At 37.0% G+C, this 20,295-nt stretch overlaps 1 protein-coding gene across 1 annotated transcript in view; it reads left to right on the top strand.

Annotated features, from left to right (window-relative positions):
- Window positions 1–20,295, top strand: part of OPHN1 (oligophrenin 1) — a 606,300-nt gene that overhangs the window by 466,503 nt on the left and 119,502 nt on the right. Inside the window, exons 17-18 of the mRNA XM_029240840.1 lie at window positions 3,975–4,033; window positions 5,193–5,298. Coding sequence (XP_029096673.1) covers window positions 3,975–4,033; window positions 5,193–5,298 — 165 coding nt within the window. The remainder of the gene's footprint in view (window positions 1–3,974; window positions 4,034–5,192; window positions 5,299–20,295) is intronic.

Below are 20,295 nucleotides of genomic sequence, written 5' to 3'. Positions count from 1 at the left end.
TGCTCTTTCCAGGGGTATTTCTCCTGCATATGCCGAAGAAGAAAAGCACTGGTGTTGGAGGGTTTATTCTGTGCTAGGCTGTGTTCTAGTTGCTTACGTTGACAATATCATTGTTTTTTTTCTCACAATAATCTTATAAGGTAGGTGTTACCATACTCATTTTACAGATGAAGAAATTAAATCATATCCCTCCCCCATTAAGTAATATTCATGATCATGGCTCATATTATTTGAACCTAAGTATCTCTGACTTATAAGGCCACTGGTATTGGAGCACTTTATTCCCCTATTCCCCACTGCCCAGGAGCTGTGGCCTTCTTGGAGTTGCTTGGGTAATTTAAGAAAGACAGAGCAATCTGCTATGCATACTTTCAGGAGACTCGTGATGATGAGAATAATGCAAGTAAATAACTCTGTGTCTCTAGCCTCCTTAAAAGGAGTTAGTTTTTTCAGAGATTTATATAGAGTAAGTCCCTCCCACATTACGTCTTTCCCAGCTTATCCCGTGACAAGCAGTGTAGCTCTTTTGAAAGATGAGAAGATCGAGCCTGAAAGTTTGAGTGGCCTGTACCCCCAATAAGAGATATTTGTTCTTAAGTGTCTTATCCATGAACATTTAATATGTACTAGCCAGTCAACACCCTTTAGATTTCTTAAATGTGTCAGTATTTTCATAGTGGACTTCCTCCATCTGTGTTCTAGGCACCTAACTCACCCCTTGTCTCCAACACTTCTAGAAAATTACTGTAAAAAACATCCCTTCTCTCTTCTGTATCTTTACCCTCTCTCATTCAACAGGCTTTTTCCTCTCAGCATGTAAATATGCTCCAACATTACACATCTCTTTGCATTCATTTATTCTACCGTTCACTAAACCATTCAGTAAACATTTCCTGACCTACTCTATGCCTAGCATGGTGTCTGGCAGTAGCCATACAGTTGTGAGTAGATATGACCTTAAAAAGGTTATAGTCCAGTGAAGTGGACAGACAAAAGACAAATAATTATACAAATATAATGTGCTATGATAAGTTCTCTGAAGGAAAAGTGCAAGGTGCTATGCAGTCATATAATAGGAAGGCCTAACTTATTCTGGTTTTTAGTTTGGAATGATGTTTGGATTATAACTTGGAGTCAACTGGGGATGGAGGGAGGCATTTCCAGACAGAAATAACTTCATATGCAAAGACCTTGAAGCAAGAGGAAGACCCTTTTAAGAAACTACATGTACCAGTTTACGTGGAGTATTGAGTGTAGACAGGGAGGGAGAGATATGTAGGGGCCAGATCATACAAGGGCTTTTAGGACATTTTAAGAATTGGGGTATGAATTTATATTAAAAGGAATGAGAATATATTGAAAGATTTTTAAGCAGGAGGTTATATGATGAGATTTGCATTTTGATAAAAACACAGAGAGATGAGATTAGAGAGAGGCAAAATAAGTAGAGGTGGAAGCCAATTAGCAAGCTATTGCTGTGGTCCCGGAAAGAGATGATGCTTCTGTGTGGACTAGGGAGTAGCGGTGGGGATAGATAGAAATAAGCATATTCAAGAGATTTAGGGAGTAAACTTGGATATGAAGATGGAGGAGAGGGAGATAAAAGAATGGCTTCCACATTTCCCGCCCATACAACCAAATGATGGTCATACATTTACTGATTTGGGAAACATAAGAAAATGACTAAATTTGAGGGATATGACAAGTTAGGTTTTGGATATGTCAAATTTAGGTGTCTTTGAAGAAATTAGGACAAGAATTTTAAGTAGGCAATTTGATATATAGGAAATATATAGGAATGAAACTCAAGAATTCTGGGCTCGAGCTAAAAAATTGAGAATCATCAACAGTGTAGATGATAATTGGAGTCAGGAGCTTAGATGAGATTGCCTAGTGAGATATTTCACCCCTTCCCAATCTAGCTTCAGTGTATGAAGTAATATACACTCCCTGTCTCTGCTTCTTAATGTCCCTGTTTACTCCTTAACCCACTGCAGTCTGACTCCCACCCCCTCTGCTCTACTGAAGCTGCTCTTGCCAAGGTCACCAGTGATTCCCTCAGTTCTAAACACAATGGACAATTGTCAGCCTTTACCTTATTTGACCTCTTTGTAGCATTTGAAGCTGTTAACAAGCCCTCCTTGAAACTTTCTTCTTTTCGATTCTGCTAATCCATTGCTTTTGGATTTTCTCTCACCTCTTTGACAATTTTTAGAAGTCCCTTTTATGGACTTTCTACCTGGTATTTCCTAGGGCTTTCCTCTCTTTTTACTACACTGAGGGGATGGAAAATTCAAATATCCACAAGAGCCAGGACATGAAAATGACTGAAGTAGACTGCTTTTATGTTAAACATGTTGCATATAAAACATTTACTTGCATAGCAATCCCTTTGTTTATATATAAACAGCAATATTCTTTACTTCCACAAATAACCATATGGACCCAATATAGACAGATCTTTCAGTTTTTCAATAGAGGCAGACAATATTGACTTTTATGTGTAATATACAATTTTTTCGTATTCTGATGACTCATTCAATTCCATTTATTTTTTATACACTACTCTGGACAGGGAAGAATTGTTGAAAGGTCTCATGTAGCTGTTGGCTGCCAGTTTGTCATCTTTCCTTGAGCAGTGGTATCTGTTCTCATGGTTCTAATCACCCTCCTAGGCTCATGATTTCCACATCTACTTCTCAGATCTAGAAAGGCACTCCATCCATCTTCCTAATAAACATCTGCCTTTGGCTATCCCAGAAACCCTTCTAACATAGCATCTCCACTTCCCTCTCAATCAATTTCTAATCTATTCAATCACCCAAACCAGATTACTCTCTCCGTCACCAACATATGCAATTATTGAAGCTCTGTCTTTAATGTCTTTCAAATGACTCTCCTCACATTTTCTTTCTATCCCTAATGGCACTATTTTCGTTTAGGCCTTTATTATTTCTCACCTAGATTACTACAATAATAGCAGTGGCAAGCAGTATAAAGTAGTGATTAAGAACATGGACTTGAGACAGACTGCTAAATTCTGCCACTTACAAATTGTGTGGTCTAGGATGAACTATTTAACTTTTCTGAAGCTCAGTTTCCTTATCTATAAAGTGGAGATAATAACAATATCTACCTTACAGGGTTGTCATGAGCATTAAGTGAGTAAATATATATAAACCACTTAGAACAGTGGATAGTTTGTTATTATTATTATTAGTGTATTACTTTCTTCCTCTGAGCCATGCATCACCTACATTTTGTATGTGGAACTCTACTCAACTAGACTATTAGCTCCTTGGAGGTTTAGACTATGTCTAATTCATCTGGATCACCAATACCTGGCACAATGCCAGTCACAAGTAGGTGCTCAGCCAACGTTTTTTTTTTTTTTTGGCTGCACCACACAGCAAGCGGGATCTTAGTTCCCCAACCAGGGGTTGAACCCATTCCCCCTGCAGTGGAAGTATGGAGTGTTAACCACTGGACTGCCAGGGAAGTCCCTCAGCCAATATTTTTTGACTAAATAAAGAAACCTATTTGAGGCTCAATTTCCTTCTCCATTAAATGGGTATTTGAATTACTGCTTCACCTCACAGGATCTTTGGAAGGATCAAATGGGAGGACAGATATAAAAGCACTTTGGAAACTGAGGAACTATCCAACTGTAAGGACTTCATAGTAGCATTCATAGTGGGTCCACTTTGGAATTTTGCAGGACTGATTTGTGCCTCTTTTCACTTTGGGGAACTAATTGGAGACCCTGCACAAGGTCTCAGCTCATACTTTTATAGGTCTTCTGTCAAATTACTAGCAACTAGGATTCCTCTGACAAAGTTTCAGATGAAGGGAGAAATGTATGTAGTCATTAATCTGTGGAGCTCAGAAACTTCAGCCTTGCTGCTCACAGAACTGCGCATCTAAGGCCTTGCTACTCCCTCCCCAAAGGAACTTACAGTTTTCATTAATTTCAGGAATCTTTCTGAACCTGTCATGACCTATAGACTTCACAAAGAGCTGGTCTCTGCTGCCAGTAAGTATTTATGTTACTTAGTTAATTGTGTTGTCCTCGCTTCTAAGTAATATTTACAGCAACAAGGCTAGAAGACTGCTTGAGGGAAAGTGAGGGAAAAAACAAACATATACACAGATTTTGTCCACTGTCAAATGAGAGTATTCTTACTTGCTAACTCAAGTGTTGTATTATTTTTCATAAATCAATGTTGGTTGAGTGAATTGGAGAAAACTGGCTAACGAGGGATATGACAGGTCTGAGGATTTTATTGATTGATTTTGCCTCTTACATCAGAACAAGATGGCTCACATTGCCAGGCGACAGCAAAATGTTTCCATTACAGTTACTATTTCAGCATTTTTTCAGCACTTTGCCTTTTCAAATGTTTTTCAATTGTATTGTGAATTATTATTCCTAATCTTTTAGTGCTAGCATCACATTTTTTTAGATGATAAGACCAATGGTGAGGGTGGAAGGGTACATAGGAAATAAGGCATATAGAATCACTTAAAAAGTTGGCAGCTGAAGAAGCATTAAAAGTTTTGACTGAGGCCACTGTATGAGTATCCCTCCCTACCTTGATGTGACTCTTCTGCATTATGCCTTGTATGGTATTCAGGAAAATGATTCAGGGGATTTGTCTTCATAATGAATATTTGTTGAGGCAAGAGAGCTTTGATCTTTACTCTGAGGTCTCTCAGTGATTTTCATAGGAACCCAGAGGCAGAAGCATACCTCCTAGTTCCACAAGGAAAGTGGGTGGGCAAGGGATTCCAGCTGGAAATTTACATGTGGAACTTTAGGAGCAACCTGCTGTATCCAGAATTCTGACTTGCTCTGAGACAGTCTTGTCTTCTCTACTCATATTTCTTTTCTCTTCTCTCTTCTAATTCTTCATCTTTCTAGGCCTATTTCTTTGTTTTCAATCTATGTTTTTATCTTTTAGTCAGTCTCTCTCCCTCCCTCTCTTTCTTTCAGTGTCTGTTTCTTGGTCTCTCTTTGTCATTGTGTCCCTGTGTCTATATATCTCTCTCTTTCCATCTATTTGACTCTATGTGTCTCTGATTGTGTCTGTGTGCACATGTGCACGTGTGTGTGTGTGCCTGTGTGTATATGTATGAGAGTTTGCTTGATCCAGTTGCCCAGAAGGCAAAACTATCTCTCTGTTCTCTCTCAGAGTCTGACAACCTGGATTATCGGCTGGGAGCTATTCATTCCTTGGTATATAAGCTACCGGAAAAGAACAGAGAGATGCTGGAACTTCTTATAAGACACTTGGTCAAGTAAGTAACTTCTAGGTTTTCAGGAAGAGTTCCTATTAGAGGGCTGGCCCACATGGTAGCACTGCAGATAAACTGTCTGTCAGCTCATTAAGTCCCAGCCCCCAACTGCTTCATCCTGGGCAGTCTGAGTGCTCTGTGAGAAAGGCAGTTTTCCCTTTACCCTTATATATATCCTCTCAGGGTCATCATGCATCTTAGTTGAGGGGTTGTCTCAGTTGAATGGTAACACCAGGTAGAATGGTGGCTGAACACAGGCTTTGCTGTCAGATAAACGTGGGTTCAAATCCCAGCTGTGTAATCTTAGGAAAACCTCTCTTAACCTGTTTGGTCATCTATAAAATGAGAGTAGTATTCCCTACCACATAAGACCGTTGTGTGGATTTGAATGAACACAGGTGAAGTACGTGGCACATAGGAAGTTCTCAAGACATGGGAGTTATGATTATGGTCACCTTCTTTGCTTGGGTGTGGCATGTAGGAACAGATAGCAGCATTCCAGAGAGTAGGTCTGGTGATGGGCTCTAAGATGGGTGGGTGTAAGGGCATGTGTGCCCCACTGTGGTGCTTCCTGGCATGAAGGTTCAATGTTGTGAATAAAGATGAATTTACTTGACTCATAAAAGGCTAGCTGCTCTAAGGAAACAGTATGGTGCAGCAGAAAATACTCTGTCCAGGAGTCAGCAAACCTGGGTTCTAGTGTCAGTTCTGCTACTAGCTTTCTTGATGACCATGGGCAGGTCACTCTTAAGACCGCTCCTGGTGTATTAAAAAGTAAATAAGTGAGACAACAAGCTTAGAAAAATTGTGATGCCTTTTAAGTGTTTGTGTTTAACAAAATAAAGCTATCAGCACACTCATAAATGCATTGATGAGATATTTTAACCTCATTTGGAGAATATCTCAAAACACCTAAAATTGAGGCCCTTAGTGAAGGTTAAATGGCCCTCTTTGCCTCCTGCTGTAATAAATCCTAATCACTGTACCTCTGGACCTCAGGTTCCCCTGTGATATGATAATATCTCTCCAAGATCTGACCAACTCTGACATTCTAAGTTTTTGTTTTGGGTTTTTTTTTAATACGTCTGTAGCCAATATTGCAGACAAATAGGCAGAATTAACAAGACAATAGCTTTTATATTTATTGCCAATGTTTGTAATTTGGGCTAATAGCAAACATTAAAAAGCATTTTCTTTCCAAAAAATTGTTTATGATAATCTCCGTAAAGTACAAAAATCAGCACATGTTGTTAATTTGAAGTTGCCCGGGGAAAAGGGACTTTGGGTTCAAATTTCAGCTTTATTGCTAATTTGCTATGAACCTAAAGAAAGTCCATCCTACTCTCTGGGCCTCAGTTTGGTCATCTACAATATGAGGGGACTGGAATAGCTAATCTCAAAGTGTTCTTCCAGCTCTTACTTTCTAAGAGTCTTAGTATGTGACATGAGCCAAGGATTCAGTTGAAGATTCTCCTACTAGCAGTTAGTGAGAGACACCTACCTCCCTCCACCAAAAGGCTGGCCATCTACCTTACTTGAAGAATCTTGCTCCTCAAAATCCTTAGAACAAAAGGAACAATAGACACAAACACACAAAACGCAGAACTAGAATGACAAATAACCTTAAATATGTGAAAAACTGTGCAAGTTAACTTGTAATAAGAAAAATGCAAATTAAACCTACATTGAGATACCATTTATTGGCAAACCCTAAAGCTTGACCACATTCTGTTTATGAGACTTTGGGGCACAGGGAGTCCAACACACTGCTGGTGTTAATGCAATACAAATACAGACGTACAGGACGGGAATTTGGCAATATCTAACAAATCTGCATTTTCAATTATCCTTTAACCCAGCAACTCCACTTTTAGGCATCTACTCTGAAGACATAGCTCCACAAATACAAAACAACATATGCACAAGTTTGTGTCAGTGCAGTGTAATTTTTAGTAACAAAATATTGGAAGCAACATAAATACCCAACAATAAGTGACTAGTTTTGTAAATCATGGTATATTCAAGCAATGTGGTATTATATAGTCATTAAAAAGAATGAGGAAAATATGAATTTTGTTTTTGAAGTGATTTCCAGATGCATTACAAATTTCTGTACAAAAACTTGTACACAAATATTCATAGCAGCATTATCCATAGTTGTCCAAAGGTGGAAACAGCCCATATGACCATCAAATGCTGAATGGAAAAAATAAAATATGGTATAAACATACAATGGAAAATTATTCAGCCATAAAAGGAATCAAGTATATGGATGAACCTTGAAAATATTATGCTAAGTGAAAGAAGCCAGACACAAAAGGCTACATATTACATTACTCCATTTTTATGAAATGACCAGAAAAGACAAATCTATAGAGGCAGAATGTAGGTTAATAGTTGCCTAGGACTGAGACACGGGAAGTAACAGCTAATGGTTACAGGGTTTCTTTTTGGAGTGGTGAAAGTGTTCTGGAATTAGATAGTGATGATTGTTGGACAACTCTGTGAATATATTAAAAACCATTGAATTGTACCTTTTACAAGGGTAAATTTTATGGTACATGAAATATATCTCAATAAAACTGTTATAAAAACAAACTAATGAAAATGGTTACTATGGAGGTGTTGACCTGAAATAGACTACCAGATATTTCTTCAGCAAAGATGGGTTTATTTGGGATGAGCAGAGATTTGTAATTTGGAATCTGCAACCATGCCAAACAATGGGCAAGTCCTCACCTGACAAGGGAAGGACAACGCTTTTATAGAGGGGAAAAGGAAGTTGGGAGGGCTATAGTAAACAAAGAGTCCATAGCTTTTCATTGGCTTGGGTCCTTGGCAGGAAAGAAAAATCTGTTTTCTTCCTGTTGGGCTCTGCTATCATGGCAGGGTATGAGAGCTCCCCTTTCTGGTCTCCTGACTATATTTAATTGAGGCTTCTCTTTTTTTTTTCTTTTCTACAGGGGATAGGTGGTGACTAGGGTGGAAGGGACAAGGATGAGAGCTAGATTCCTCTGAGTCCACCTCCTTCTATGGTTTTGACTTTTGAGCCATATTAATATTTTAGGTATCCAAAAAGTAAAATTAAATGAAAAGGAAAACATTACAAACCGTAAAATGGAATGCAAAAAATCAAATGAATCTAAATGTTTATCAAATTCATAGCATAGTCATACAGAGAAAACAGTTATTTCATCTAACTTGTCAACACAGCCTCTGATTCATGCTAATGAAATATATTCTAAAAACAGGAAAAACTGCAAAAAAAGTTGTAAGCATCAGCCAGTAGGTTTATTAGTACTAGTAATATTATAATTATAACTTGAAATTATTTTATGTATATGTATCTCATAAGGATAAAGTAAAAAATAGTAAATATATTAATATTATCAGAAGCCAAGGTTTATGGTGTAAGAAAAAGAGATGTGGATACAAAATTCAAGATGTAAAGAAAAAAAAATTCTCTAATGGTAAAGTTGAATTGAGAATGCCAATATGAACTCATGATTTAAAAACAAAACAACAAAATCTTCTATTCACTTAACCAGTCTTGAGATGATTCTACCCAAGAAAGCAATAAACACATGTAGTGCCCAGATCTTTTGTCTCTAAATAACATTCCCTTCTCAAAAGTGCCAAGTCTTCTTAGAGAACTGGCTGATTCTAGGTCTGGGGCAAGGAAAATAAAAGGTGAGTCTTGGATCAAGTATACTTTTGTAAGCAAAGAAGAGCTCATGCACTAATAGGGTCATGTCACAAAGATTCAGGAATCTGCTTGAAAAGGCTGACACTGATTACATCTGGAGCAACCGAAACATCAAAAACAATGAGTGCTGTATTTGATAATAACATTTTGAATAAATAAAAATCCATGGGAGGTAGTTAGAGTAAGGAAAGCCCTTTATTACTGAAGAATACCAGCTAATAAGTGTGGGAGGAATGATAGAATTAGAAAAACTAGTTTTCAAAAAGCTACAGTAATCAAAACAGTGTGTTATTGGCACAAAAACAGACACATGGATCAATGGAACAGAATAGACAGCCCAGAAATAAACCCACACACCTATGGTCAGTTAATCTATGACAAAGGAGGCAAGAATATACAATGGAGAAAAGACAGTCTCTTCAATAAATGGTGCTGGGAAAACTGGACAGCAACATGTAAGAGAATGAAATTAGGACATTCTCTAACACCATACACAAAAATAAACTCAAAATGGATCAAAGACCTAAATGTAAGAGCAGATACTGTAAAATTCTTAGAGTGAAACATAGGCAAGACACTCTTTGACATAAATTGTAGCAATGGTTTTTTTGATCTGTTTCCTAAGGCAAAGTAAACAAAAGCAAAAAAAAAAAAAGAACAAAAAAAAAATGGGACCTGATTAAACATATAACCTTTCACACAGTGAAGGAAACCATTGACAAAATAAAAAGACATTCTACCAAATTGGAGAAAATATTTGTAAAAGATGACCAATAAGGGGTTAATATCTAAAGTATATGATCAGCTCATGCAACTCAATATTGAAAAAACAACTCGATTAAAAAATGGGAAGACATGAATAGATATCTTTCCAACAAAGGCATACAGATCACCAGACACATGAAAAGATGCTCAACATTGCTAATAATCAGAGAAAGCAAACAAAACCACATTGAGATATTACCTCACACCTGTCAGAATGACTGTCATGGGGGGGGGTGGGATGAATTGGGAGATTGGGACTGACATATATACACTACTATGTATAAAGTAGATAACTAATGAGAACCTACTATGTAGCACAGGGAACTCCACTCACTGCTCTGTGGTGACCAAATGGGAAGGAAATCCAAAAAAGAGGGGATCTATGTATACGTATAGCTGATTCAGTTTGATGCACAGCAGAAACTAACACAACACTGTAAAGCAACTATACTACAATTAAAATTATTAAAAAAACATGGACAGTACCAGATGCTTTTGATGTTGTAAATGGTAAGGACAAAGTGTCATGCAGCATTGTTTAAGTGAAAGGTACTCATTGCAAAAGCAAGGGTGTAAGGATGAGTAAGAGGAAAATAATTTTTAATTGATAGCTCAGAAAAGTATTAATTTTATAATCTCATGTTTTGAATCAATCAAATGTGACACATTATAACCTGCTACCACTTTTCATACAGAGAAGGTAGCATTTGGCAGAGTTTAAAAATCAGAATTCAACTTTTATAGAAAAATAAATAAGGCTTTGGATATGAGTATAAGCCTGACATAACTAAATATTTTTGAGAAAAATTAATAAAAAGGAATTTTAAATGGATGCTCCAGTTCCTACATAATTTGTAACTTTTTCCCCTAAGTTCAACAGTATATCATAAGAATAAGTGGAAACATTCTGGAGCTAAGGGATAATTTTGACCATGCTCTGCAAGTAAACACTACTGATCTGCTACCAAATGAGGCCAACTCCAAGGAAACCTTTGCATTCAAACCAGGAAATATCTCAGAAGAAAATGCAACCCACATATTCATTGCCATTCAAAATGTGGATAAAAGCAATTTGACATCAAAAGTATCCAACTTTACACAAGTAGCTTTGTTTATTTCTCAAGCAGATCACCAGTCGGGGTGAAAGTCATCCAAATCCCAGAGTTAACATTTCTACCTTGGTATTGTCAGTGGTTGGATCTGTTGCAATTGTTAGTGTTATTTTAAGTGCCACTATTTATATTTTAAAGAAGAAAAGAAATGCAATTAGATTGAGGACTGGATTTTAATAAAATAAACAATTGAAGGATACTGTGAATTTTTAAATTCTGTGTGGATCGTTAGCTCATGAAAATAATTTTAAGAAGTCTGAATGGATACGTAGATTAAATATAAACACCCAAAGATATTTGAAATACTGTAAATCAATATTAAAAGTATAATTTTATTTACTCATTGTTTCATTTATCATCCATAGTGATAAATAAAACTCTTTTCTTCTTGCTAAACAAACAAACAAAAAAAAAGAATGTCATCAAAAAGGAACCCCAGTATGCTGCTGGTGAGAATGTAAATCGGTGCAGCCACTATGGAAAATATTTGGAGGTTCCTCAGAAAACAAAAACTAGAATTACCATATAATCCACTCCTGGGTATATATACAAAGAAAACAAAACACTAATTCAAAAATATACATGCACCCCAGTGTTCATAGCAGCATTATTTACAAAAGCCAAGATGTAGAAGCCTAAGTGTCCATCAACAGATGAATTGATAAAGCAGCTGGTATATATACATACAATGGAATATTACTCAGCCATAAAAGGAATGAAATTTTGCCATTTGCAACAACATGGATAGACTTGGAGGGTATTATGCTAAGGAAATAAGTCAGGCAGAGAAAGACAAGTACTGTATGTTGTCACTTATATGTGGAATCTAAAAACTAAAACAAACGAATGTACATAGTAAAACAGAAACAGGCTCACAGGTGTAGAGAACAAACTAGTGGTTACCAGTGGGGAGAGGGAAGTGGAGAGGGGTAAGATAGTGGTAGAGGACTAAGGTACAAAGTACTATTTATAAAATAAATAAGCTACAAGGATATATTGTACAGCACAGGGAATATAGCCAATATTTTATAACTTTGGATGGAGTATAATCTATAAAGATATTGAATCACTATGTTGTACACCTAAAACTAATATTGTAAATCAACTACACTTAAGAAAGAAAACAAAAAGAAAAACTACAAGTTTGCAACCTCAGCACCCTGTTTCAGGTGTGGATCAAAACCACTGAATAAAAGATTTTTCAGGAACAAGATATTCATATAGTTTCAAAGTATTACCCACAGATTACTTACTAATTACAAATGGAAACTATATCTTTACAATGAAGTTATCTGGCAAATACCACCTTAATTAATTGATCAAATTTAGCATCACTAATAATGATACAAACTGACCTTATCTACCTTCTGATGGGATACAGTAAGAAGTATACAACATAAACAAATATTTTTGCCAAGAATGTTTAACCCCAATCAAATTTAGCCTTTAAGTTTACAGGAAATACAGGGTATAGAAAAATGCAGAATGTTTGACATTCTTTGAGACAACTGGCTTGGAATTTTTATAAAAGTCAATGCCCTGGGGAAAAAAGGTAGTGGTACTGTTTTGTGGCTAAAGAAACAGAAACAAATGCAGTGTATGAACTTTGGATCTAGATTTGAAACACCCACCTATAAAATAATTTTTTCATGATATTTGAGAAAATTTGAATACGGACCAGATATCAGGTGATATGGAATTATTATAAATTTTCCTCGGTATAAAAATGTTATTGTGGTTTTGTAGGACAGCATGCTTATTATTTGGAGATGAATACTAAAATATTTCGGGTTGAAACAATTTACTTCTAAAGGGCTCAGAAAAAAAATATACAGAGAGAACAAGCAAATGTAGGAAAATGTTAATTCCTGAATTTAGGTATAGACAGTATTAATTTTCATAGTACCATTCTTTCAACTTTTTTGTATCTTTAAAACCAAGAGTTATAGGGAAAATGCAAATAAAATAGGCTTAGTTCCAACAGGGAAATTTACACAGGAGAAGAAAATCTATGTGCTTTCAAAATTCACATAATTTTTCTGCCTGCCAACCACTGCTTTCATAAGCTATATGATAATTATAACTTACGCCTTCTTAGTGTGTTCCCACTGCTGGCCCATTTTCTAGGCTAATTACAGGCAAACACAAATTGACATCAGCCAATTTGAGATTCCCAATTATTCCATTCTTTTTGCTTTTTACCTATTGCTTCCATTAATCTGAAGTAGGAGAACGGTACATGTTACCTCCCCCACAATCTCATGACCAGTGGCATATGCAATGCAAGCAAGCCTCAGGCCTAATTCTGCCACTCATGCAGGTATTTATCTCGAAGCAGATTCAAAACAGTTGTACAACCTGTTCTGTAAACTCAGTGAAGTCTCAGCTCTCTTTCCTTTCAGTTGCTCTGACTGCATCATGCATTAAAGTTTAAATTGAAACAGATGAGATAATAATACAGCAACGCAATTGTAGTTCAGGCAATAAAATCCCATGATCTAATGCCCAAATGCAAGACCAAGACCCCTTTGCAATCCTAGGCTTCGGCTACCATTCTATAGGGTGTGAGCTCTTAGGCTTATTAGAATCTTCTTACTTTTGTAATAATAGCACTTGTTATTTCTGAAGCAATACCATTGCATTGTAGAGATTGAAAAATATAGAAGAGCAAAACAAGTCAATAAACAAAAATAAAAGCTTTCTATTTTCAGCATCCAAAAATCACTACTATTAATATATTCGTGCTTTTTCTTCTGGATCTTTCTGTGGGTGTGGGTGTGTGTTTATGTATACACACACACCCCACACAAACACATTTACATTTTTTACCAAATTGAGGTTATGCTGTTCAGTAACACCAAACTTTTTTCAGTTCAACAAGTTCTACCTCTCCAGACCATATTAACATTTCCTTAGTTGACCCAAAAATTTGTTGTTCTGTAGAGTCTTTTTTGTTTTTTTTTAACATCTTTATTGGAGTATAATTGCTTTACAATGGTGTGTTAGTTTCTGCTTTATAACAAAGTGAATCAGTTATACATATACATATGTTCCCATATCTCTTCCCTCTTGCATCTCCCTCCCTCCCATCCTCCCCTGTAGGTGGTCACAAACCACCGAGCTGATCTCCCTGTGCTATGCGGCTGCTTCCCACTAGCTATCTATTTTACGTTTGGTAGTATATATATGTCCACACCACTCTCTCACTAGTTTTGTCTACTTTCGTCATTGTATTTTTCAGCTTGTTCCCCTATTTTCTTTATTTCTTATAAAGTAGGGGTTGTATTTTAAGGCTAGATGGATTCAAGTTAACTGTTTTGGGGATAGAACACATCATAGGTGATTTTGTGTACCTTATGCTGCATCACATCTGAAGATTCATAATATTAGTCGACCGACCTTACTGATGTTAAGATTGATCATTGCTCTATTCTAACCTGTCAATGAAAGCTTGAGAATGTCTATACAATATTTCTAGCCAATCCACAATCCATTTATCTTGACACATCTAAGCAATGAGAAGTCAGTTTGCCACCAACCATGCTAATTAACAGAGCCATTGGTGTTGATTGGAGATGAGGTTAGCTGAAGCTTATAGCAGCCCCTCTGGCTTCTGATTAGTCTTTTAAATACTAATTAATCAGCCCTAGAGTATGTAAATATGCATTTAAAGGTAGAATACTACAACCATAACTGACCTGTCCTAGGGTGTGCATGAAAACTAACAAACACATATATCAAATTTCATCCGTTCTAAAGGGCACTTTTCTTTTTCAAATTGTAACCTGAATTCTGGATGCATCTTAGAATCAATTGTTTCTTAAAATCACTGTTGTCAGATAGCGGTTTTTATGTAATTATCATAACGTCTACATGCATGAACATGATCATAGCTGCTCATGTTGTAGTCATTTTAGTTAAATTATGTTCATTGTTGAGTTTATTTTCTATTTAAAATGTCTTCAAAAATATTACATAATGATTTGACAGTGAAAGTTTCTTCTTTCTCAGTGGTACATACTAAAATAATGGTGTGATTGCAATTGATGACATTGATGAAATTTAGGACATTGTACTGGCTATGTTGCAGTATTTAAAGTAAATTATGAATAATATAACACCAATGGTTGAAACCAAAGCTGTCTGCCCTTAAGGGCATCATCTTCAGGGATTGGGATGTTACCAAAAGCTCAGCTTCTCTGTACGCCAGTGCCGAATCAAACCTTGGAGACCGAGTTTTGGGTGAATAGAAAAGGATAGCTTTATTATTTTGCTAGGCAAAGGGGGACACAGCTGGTGCATGCCTGAAAAACTATGTGTCACAACCCCAGAGGATTTGATGAAGGGTTTTATAACAGTGGTTCAAGGGTGGGGTCTCTGACAAGATTAGGTTATGTGTAGGGCCTGCACTCCTCTAATCTGGTCTCAGGTAGTCATCTTGATGAGCTTCTCTGGTTCCTTTAGTCTTTCCTCAGGTGGTTTCCTGGCTGCTTCTCCCTTGATTAGCAGCTGTTCAAACCCTCCCTTTGGAACACAGGGAAAGTCATGCAGGCTGGAGTCTTGCCTACAAGAAACGGGGAGGCCTGGGAGCCCCACAGGGCCCTGCTTGGTCTCACTCCCCGCTTTTTACTTGATCCTCCTCAATCTTGAGGAGAACAGATATTAGATTAGAAAGGGAACAATCATTTTGGATAGAGATGTTAATCATAAACTCAGCAGAGGAACTTGGTTTTAGGGGAACTCGGTTTTAATCCCCGCTTTGGTTTTATCTTTCCCCAAATCTTTCAGGGAACTGGGTGACGACCATTCTACTTCCTGCTGAGATGAGGTGTCTAAATTTTGGGGAGTAGATACCAAATTTACAATATTTGAGCTCCAAGTCCTGGATCCGAGTCTTATGTGATTAAGATCTCAATCCCTTGGTCTGCCATTTTGGTGCAACAGGCCCAGTTAGAGGTAAGAAGAATGACAACTGGAACTTTAGTAGACAGAAAAGATCTCATTTCTTTAGGAATTCAAGGGAATAAGTCTGAAGCCTAGTGTGGAACTGGTACTTCAGAGAGACTTGTTGTAGCCAGTTGTTTCCAAACCTTTTCCTGTATGGGGAAAACCCATTAAGGCAATCCTGAAGACCCAGAAATAGGAAGCTGATCACATATCTGGCAGTTAGAATTATCAAAAGGATCAGCATATGGATCTATAACTTTGTACATAAAAGGTATGAGAAAGGATAAGAAAACAGAACTTTCATTCTGCTTGTCGGAACAAATACTTAAAGTTTCTGAGCAGTAAGAAGAATGTCATAGGATCCCTTCCATTTTTCTTCAAGCTGCTGCTCAGATCCTTGCTCTTTTTTTTAAATTTATTTATTATTTTTGGCTGTGTTGGGTCTTTGTTGCTGCATGCAGGCTTTCTCTAGTTGCAGTGAGCAGGGACTACTCTTTGTTGTGTTGCACAGGCTTCTCTTATTGTGGAGCACAGGCTCTAGAGCACGTGGGCTTCAGTACATGCAGCACGTGGGCTCAATTGTTGTGGCTCTTGGGCTCTAGAGTGCAGGCTCAGTAGTTGTGGTGCACGGGCTTAGCTGCTCCGCGGTATATGGGATTTTCCTGGAGAAGGGCTCGAACCCATGGCCCCTGCATTGGCAGGCAGATTCTTAACCACTGTGCCACCAGAGAAGTGCCCTTGCTCTTTTTCACACTTTCAGCAGCACTGGGTCTCCTGCTTTAAAGGGATGCAAGGGAGCTTCCAGGTGAGGGGGAGACCTGTGGAATACAAACTCATGCAGTGGTTAACAATTGACCAATCTGTTGTACATACTGTTTAATTTTTGCCTCCTGTGTTAGAAATGTTTCTCTTTCTTTACTCTTAGGAGGTAAGAGTGGTATCCTGTATACCTAGCCCGCTTCTAGGGGCCACCAGTGTACAAAGGAGAGTAATCAGCAAGACCTTTTTCCATTTTAGATGAGTTTCCTGGCATCGTTTGGCGAGCATTTTCTTCAGAGTGTGGTTCATCTTCTTACCCTTTCTGTAGATTACGGTGTCCATGCTGAGTGAAGTTTCCATTTTATACCTAAACCTTTATTTGCTGTTTGCATTATTTCTGTGATGAAAGCAGATCCATTGTTGCTCTGAATAGTAGAGGGAAGGCCGTACCTAGGAATAATGTCCTTAAGAAGGGTTTTTGTCACTTCAGATGCTTTTTTCCATTCTGGCTGGAAAGGCCTCTACTCAACCTTGATCCAGGTATAATCCTCTTAAATCTTTAACCAAAATCTTGTGGAGGAGGGTGGGGGACTTTTTAAATCCTTGTGGCATCCTGAGTCTGAAGGAATAGTATAAGGAACTCTCATATGCCTGTAAGGAACTCTCATGTGCCTATCACCCAGCTTCAACAATTTTCAACACGTAGCAAATCTTGTTTCATCTATATCCCTATTCATTTCCCCTCCTCCTATATTATTGTGAAGCAAATCTAAGACGTTATTTTATCCATAAATATTTCAGTATGTATATTGAAAAATGAAAATTCTTTGTACATATAAACACAATATAATTATCACATCTGAAAACAAACTTAATAATTACTTAATATCATTAAATATTCTGTGTTCAATTTTCCAGTAGTCTCAAATATGTCATATATATATATATATATATATATTTTTTTTAATAAGGATCCAAATAACGTCCACACATAGGAATCTTTTCAGATGTTTTTTAAGTCTCTTTTAATCTCTAGCAGAGGTCAGCAAATGTTTTCCAGAAAGGATTAGATAATACATATTGAAGGCTTTGTGAGCTATATGGACTCTGTTGCAGCTACTTCGTTCTACCTGTATAATACAAAAACAGCCATTGATAATATGTGAATGAATAAGCATAACAATACTCCAATAAAACTTTATCTACAAAAACAGGTTGGATTTGGCCCAAGGGCCATAGTTTGGTGATCCCTTATCTATAGCAGTAGTTCTCAATCTTTTGTGTGTATCAGAATCACTTGGAGGGCTAATAAAGAACACAGAGGCCAAAGTTTGATAGGATAGGGCCTCTGTGTTTTTACCATGTTCCCAATCTGTAAGTTTCTTCTTCATCTCTTTCTTGTTTCTTATAATTTATTTGTTAAAGAAAACAGGTCATTTGTCCTTTAAAGTTTCCCATATTTTGAATCAAGAGGCTTGCTCTGATTCAAGTCCTTTTTTTAAAATTTGTTTTTTGGGGATTTGGGGTGGGTTTTTTGGTTATTTTGGGTATTGGGGGCGTGGTCTTTACAGTGGGGAGGGCAGACATACTTAACAAATGGTTCTATGTTCTTCCAACAGTAGACGTGTAATGTGTGACTGTTTCTTTTCTCCATTATTTTCAAGGGAAGGACTTTCTTAGAGTCACTGAATGGCAGAGCTGAAAGACTCTTTAGATTACCCAATAACCACCTCATTTTATAGGTGAGGGAACAGATATCCAGGGATGGAAAAAGATAGGCCCAAAGTCATACAACGTGTTAGTGATGGAACCAGTTTAATGAACTTATTCAGTTTTTATTTTTATTTGTTCATATTTGTTGAGGTATAATTGACAAATAAAAATTGTATATGTTTATGGTATATTACTTATATACCATAATGATGTTTGGTATATGTATATGTTGTGAAATAATTGCCACAATATAGCTAATTACTATATCTATCACCTCATATAGTTACCGTTTTCTCCCTTCCTTCCTTTCTCCCCTCCCTCCCTCCTTCCCTTCTTTCTTTCTTTCTTTTTCTTTCTTTCTTTCTTTCTTTCTTTCTTTCTTTCTTTCTTTCTTTCTTTCTTTCATTCATTCTTTCTTTCTTTCTTTCCTTCCTTCCTTCCTTCTTTCTTTCTATGAAGAACACTTAAGATCTACCCTCTTAGCAAATTTCAAGCACAAAATACAGTATTGTTAACTATATTCATATTGCTATATATTAGATCTCTAAAACTTACTCATCTTATGTAACTGAAAATTTGTACCTCTTGACCAACATCTCCCCCATTTTCTCCTCCCCCAGCCCCTGGCAACTACCATTCTACTCTGTGTCTGGCTTATTTCACTTAACATAATGTCCTCCAAGTTCATCCATGTTGTTGCAAAAGGCAGGATTTCCTTCTTTTTTAAAGCTTATTGATATTCCATTGTGTGTATATGTTTATCTGTTTGTCCATCTAAGGACACTTAGGCTATTGTGACTAATGCTGCAATGAATATGGGAGTACAGATATTCTCTTTGAGATACTGATTTCATTTCCTTTGAATATATACCTAGAATTGGGATTGCTGGATCATAAGGTAGTTCTGTTTTTATAGGCATTTTAATTTATGACCTCTGATCTAAACCATCTAATCAAAATTATTTTTTCCTAAATTGGAGGCTTTTTATAACCTCTCTCTAATACCTGTTTCTCTGGTTTAAATTTTGATGTTCAAGAAGTTGTATCCATTGAGGACATGGGGAGGGGGAAGGGTAAGCTGGGATGAAGTGAGAGAGTGGCATGGACTTATATATACTACCAAATATAAAATAGAAAGCTAGTGGGAAGCATATGCATAGCACAGGGAGATCAGCTCAGTGCTTTGTGACCACCTAGAGGGGTGGGATAGGGAGGGTGGGAGGGAGATGCAAGAGGGAGGGGATATGGGGATATATGTATATGTGTAGCTGATTCACTTTGTTATAAAGCAGAAACTAACACACCATTGTAAAGCAATTATATTCCAATAAAGATGTTAAAAAAAAGAAGTTGTATCTATTTTCTTTAGTCTAAGTGGACTAAAGAATTTAAGATTTCTTTGCTTCCAAATCATATTACAAACTCCCACCTAATTAACTACTCATGATGCCCTTATTTTTGGTTTCATTCATCTTATTAACCCACAATTATGCCTCTTAATGATTTTCAAAATGTATAATAAAAGGAGAGATGTCAAATGGAAAGAAACCTCCCCAAAGAATAGATTACCTTTCAAATCTCATAAGAAGACTAAGAATGAAAAGAGTGTCCTAAATGGAATACCTTGAACCTCCATCAGAGAAACAGAAGGTGGCTTTAGCCTAAAGAGGCCCCCATAGGGGCTGATTTCTTGACAGGAACTAGACAAGCAGGCAGTGGGATGCAATGGGATGACTGTAAGACTTGGAGCCCAACAGATATGGGTTTGAATCCCTGTATTGCCATGTATTCACAAACTGTTTGACTTTAACTAAGTTCTTTACCCTCTGTGAAACTAGCCTTCAGAGATAATATACTCTGCCTTTTGGAGTTATGCGGATTAAGTGAGCTCTGGCATATTCAACCAAAGTCACTTTCTTTCAAAGCTCAAAAAAGAATATAAGCATTTACACATGCTGGAGGCTGTTGTCTCACAAGTGTCCTTGCCTTGTTACTAGT

The sequence above is a fragment of the Monodon monoceros genome, unplaced genomic scaffold, assembly GCF_005190385.1.
Source record: "Monodon monoceros isolate NGI ecotype Baffin Bay Population unplaced genomic scaffold, NGI_Narwhal_1 Super_Scaffold_22, whole genome shotgun sequence".
NCBI classification, from domain to species: Eukaryota; Metazoa; Chordata; class Mammalia; order Artiodactyla; family Monodontidae; genus Monodon; species Monodon monoceros.
The sequence above is the reverse complement of the archived record's forward strand: the minus strand, read 5'-3'. Positions and strand labels throughout refer to the sequence as shown.